We start from the raw sequence: 4,478 nt of genomic DNA, 5'->3' as shown, positions 1-4,478 counted from the left end.
ACATGTACTTGACAAAAGGTCAAGTCAATTTCCTTAATGAGCACTGCAACCACTTCCCAAAAGAGGAATTTCAGTACTATGTCTACAGGATGACCAAGTCAGCAGTGATAAAAAATAAATGCAAGCTGGTAAAAATACAAAACCTAACCTTCATTACTGTTGAGTACTATAAGAATGCTATTACTGTTGCTGATTGGAACTGATTGTATACATTGTATGGTTGACAGGATATTGGAAAGAAGTTCACTGGAAAGTACCTGAAAAGGTTAATTGACCATGCTCCAGTGCAATGTCGTTACATCGTTGCTCTAGAGTACACCGACAGTGATGCATGCTTTAAAGTGACCATGAAGATGGCAAAGGGAAAGGCCAAGAATGCAATCATAGCAACTGGTTGGTCAAAGGCTATGAAGACTTATGAGATCAAAGAAGGAGCAATCTGCATCTTTGAATTCTACGTTGACATGAAAGGTAAGCTTGGTCTGATGATCCATAGTGTACCTGATGACTCTGATTCATCTGAGTCATCAGAGTAAGTGCTCAACTTCCCTGAGTCATCCAGTTAGTTATGGACTATTAGTTGTCTAAGTTGCTGAAGTTATGAACTGGTAGTTGTCTAAGTTGCTGAAGTAAGTGCTGAACTGCTGAACTACTTTTGATGCCTACCAGTGGGCATTATAATGCCTGTGATGCTTTTGTATGTAATGCCTGACATGCTTTTGTATGTAATGCCTGCTATGTCTTACTGCTGAACTGCTATGCATCTTACTGCTATGTTTGTGGCCTGTGATGCTTTTGTATGTCTGCTATGTCTGTGATGCATTGCCGGCACTTTTTAAGAAATGCCAGCGAAAGAAATTGCTGGCACTTACCTGTATGCCTGTAATGAGCATTGGCAGCACTTTTGAAGATTTGCCACGAAAACAACTGGAGGCATATCGATAAAGTGCCGGTAATACTGACCATTGCCGGCACTTTTGAAGATTTGCCAGGAAAACTGGAGGCATACCGATAAAGTGCCGGTAATACTGAGCATTGCCGGCACTTTTGAAGATTTGCCAAACAACTGGAGGCATATCGATAAAGTGCCGGTAATACTGAACATTGCCGGCACTTTTGAAGATTTGCCGGTAATACAACTGGAGGCACTCGATAAAGTGCCGGTAAAAATAGGTATTACCGACACATTTTGAAAAATGCCGAGAAATCAATGAGAATTACTGGCACAGACCCAAAAAATACCGGCAAAGATTACAAATGCAGGCACATTTGAGAAATGCCGGCAAGAAAGTGCCGGCAATTCTAGCACCTGACGTAGTGGCCGTCGACACGTCCCTGTACTGAGACAGCGCGGTACGGGGTGGGCACGAGTAGGAGCGGCGTCTTGCGGTGGAAGGCGAGCGCGCCGGCCTCCTCCATGCACACGTCCTCCGGCTTCACCCCTTCCGGCAGCGCCCAGTCGAAACCGCACAGCATGTTGGCGAGCGTGAACTCAACGTTCATCAGCGCCATTGCAATGCCTGGGCAGATCCTCCGCCCGGCTCCGAACGGCAGCAGCTGGAAGTGCGTCCCCTGCAACTCCACCACGCTGTCCAGGAACCTGTCCGGCTCGAACTCCTCCGCGTCCTCGCCCCAGCTCGCCATGTCCCTCCCTATCGCCCACGCGTTCACCGACACCCACGTTCCGGCCGGCACGTCGTACCCGCCGATCCTGACATGTCGCATCGTCTCCCGCGGCGCAAGCAGCGTCGCCGGCGGGTAAAGCCGCAGGGTCTCCTTCATCACCCGCTTCAGGTAGGTCAGCTTGGGCAGATCGTCCGGCAGCACCCGCTCGTTGCCGCCCGCCGCGGCTCGAATCTCCTCCTGCACCTTCTTCAGTATCCGCGGCCTTCTGATCAGCTCCGACATCGCCCACAGGATCGTCGACGAGCTCGTCTCCACGCCGCCCACGAACGTGTCCTGGATTTTTATTAACCAATCATTATTCCTCCATTAGACAGACTACGTAATTGCATAGCTTGACGCCACTCACCAGGATGATGGCCTTGATGTGGTCCCTTGTGAAGCCATGGCCCTCCTTCCAGACGTCAATGAGCGCGTCGACGAGGTCCCCACTCCCCTTGGCACGCCCGGGCTTCAGGTGCTCCTCGACCACCATCTCGAAGAAGCCGTCCAGCTCGCTGAAGACCTTCTCGCGGCGTGCGACGATGCCGGTGATGCGGTCGACGATGCGACCGACGGCGTTGGGGAAGAAGTCCTCGCCGGAGAAGTTGCCCAGCATGCGCATGGCCTCGTGGAATAAATCCTGGAACTGCCGCTTCTTGCCCGCGAACTTGTCCTTGCCGTAGATGCTCCCGAGCGCCACCGTGCCGATGATCCCGTCGGTGACGCCGTAGATGTGGTCGCCGAGGGACACCGGCTTATTGCTGCCGTTGGTCAGTGCGGCCATGAGTATGTCGACCTGCTCCTGGCGCGCGCCCCACGCGGCCTTGGCACCGCGCATGCTCAGGAGCTCCGAGACGACGAGCTTGCGCCGCTCGCGCCACCCCTCGCCGTAGGGGGCAAACACCACGTCCTTGAACCCGTACGACAGCAGCCTCGGCCCAGGGCACGCCGGCCTGCTGCAGCAGTCGGCGTCTTGCGTCTGAAGCACCTCACGCGCCGCCGACGCCGACGACACCACCAGCATCCGCGTCGCGCCCAGCCGCAGCAGCATCACGGCGCCGTGCCGCTGCGCCAGCTCCCGCAGGCTCCTGTGCGGCAGCGGGCCCAACTGGTGCAGGTTACCAAGCACCGGCAGCCGCACGGGGCCTGGGGGCAGCTTCAGCCCTTTCTCGGCGGACGACCTCCGCACTATCAGCAGCAAGGAGAGGACAGGCAGCAGGACGCCGATGAAGAGGAGCTGCCATTGTTTCGGCAGCTGGTTGAACACCTGCGACATGGTCGACATTGTAAGTCTTTTGGTTTTGCTCGCTCATGATCTGCGGGCATGCCGCTCGTGGTTTTAAAGCGGATCAGCACTGGAACTGCGCTGGTTCTGGCTGCTGGCACTGGACCTTCCTTTTTCGGGTTTTCCTCCTTTCCTTTTTTTTTCTTCTTTTGAACCAACTCTTCTCCTTCCACTTTCCATTTTACCCTTTTGCTCTAGTGAATGGGCCAAGACGTACCATAGGCCATTACAGAGAGGATACAGAGACAAACATGTGGGCTCGTGAGAATTTGAGTCCAAATAAATGAAGCTCCAGTTTTATTTTGAAAGTCTGAAAAAGTAATACGATCGTTTTAATTTCTCGCGCATACCTTCAGATTCTGATAGTCCGGGAATCAATTTGGTTGATTTCCTTGAGATGTGAACTTTCGAGTTAGCCAATCATTAGTTTTGCACCGTCTCTAATGTGTCCATTAAATTCTTGGTCCTCTATTTCACCCACGTCGGTACAAACAGAGAACTCTTTCCATCTAAAATAGCCAAGACAGAAACCTAGCGATATGATGCTAATTTAGATCACAAAAATGTACATGTATCGAATACAATTCAAATATGCAAGCCGTAATTTGAATGAGGTCAAATATTATCAAATATGGTTGAATTCGAAAAAAAATCCATCAATTTTATGTACCCCTTGAAATTGACATGAAACCATAATATATTTTGTTCATCTACATAGATGGCTTTTCTGTGGCGCATATAGAAGTGCATGCTCTACAGAATAATTTCCGTGGCTTTACATCATGATTTGTACACATGAGAATTGCACATAAGTGGCTAATTACATGTTGTGTGCAAAATTTTGACCAACGACAGTAGCCTTGTACTGCAATTTTTTTATTGATTTTCTAGGTTTTGTGTCCTCAAGTATACAATCCTAAAGAAAGCACAATCTATGTCATCTATATGAACATGTCTATACAAAAGAGAGAGAGAGAGAGAGAGAGAGAGAGAGAGAGAGAGAGAGAGAGAGAGAGAGAGAGAGAGAGAGAGAGAGGATGGAGGGAGGGGGAGGGGGAGAGAGAGAGGGAGGGGGAGAGGGAGAGAGGGAGAGAGAGGGAGAGGGAGGGGGAGAGGGAGAGAGAGGGAGGGGGAGGGGGAGAGAGAGGGGGAAAGAGGGAGAGAGAGGGAGAGAGAGGGAGGGGAGAGAGGGAGAGAGAGAGGGAGGGAGAGAGAGAGATGAATTATCCATGCACACACCCTCCCCCCAAGCCGTCGGCACTGCTTTTTCTGTTTTGCTCCACGCACCCCCCTCCCCCCCCCCAAGATGGGAATCGCCTTTTTAGTTTTGAAGAAATATATTTAAAAAAATCTTTTGAGATAACCTTGTATTATGTGTTCTTGTTGGTAGAAAAATTAACGACCATGAATTTTGATATATTATGCAAAATGGCGTTATGTTTCGGTAAAACTTCTTTTCTGGTTGCATCGACCTTCGATGAAAACGTTTTTATATGAAAATTTAACTAATGAAAAAGTTACATCTGGT

General features: G+C 50.2%; 1 protein-coding gene across 1 annotated transcript; it reads right to left on the bottom strand.

Annotated features, from left to right (window-relative positions):
• Window positions 1-1,302: 1,302 nt before the first annotated feature.
• LOC124673145 (4-hydroxyphenylacetaldehyde oxime monooxygenase-like) lies at window positions 1,303-2,950 on the bottom strand. The gene is made up of 2 exons (XM_047209275.1): window positions 2,033-2,950; window positions 1,303-1,959 (listed from the first exon to the last, which is right to left on the bottom strand). The coding sequence occupies exons 1-2, from the start codon at window positions 2,948-2,950 to the stop codon at window positions 1,303-1,305; spliced, it is 1,575 nt and encodes a 524-aa protein (XP_047065231.1).
• Between the last annotated feature and the right edge of the window lie 1,528 nt (window positions 2,951-4,478).

The sequence above is a fragment of the Lolium rigidum genome, chromosome 7 (assembly GCF_022539505.1).
Source record: "Lolium rigidum isolate FL_2022 chromosome 7, APGP_CSIRO_Lrig_0.1, whole genome shotgun sequence".
NCBI classification, from domain to species: Eukaryota; Viridiplantae; Streptophyta; class Magnoliopsida; order Poales; family Poaceae; genus Lolium; species Lolium rigidum.
This window is presented reverse-complemented; position numbering and strand designations above follow the sequence as displayed.

What these genes read in the sequence shown, in the direction of transcription:
- LOC124673145 (XM_047209275.1), bottom strand. Translation starts at nt 2,950, where the DNA reads ATGTCGACCATGTCGCAGGTGTTCAACCAGCTGCCGAAACAATGGCAG. An exon ending in ACATCAAGGCCATCATCCTG is followed by an intron (nt 1,960 to 2,032) that starts GTGAGTGGCGTC and finishes ATAAAAATCCAG; the next exon opens with GACACGTTCGTGGGCGGCGT.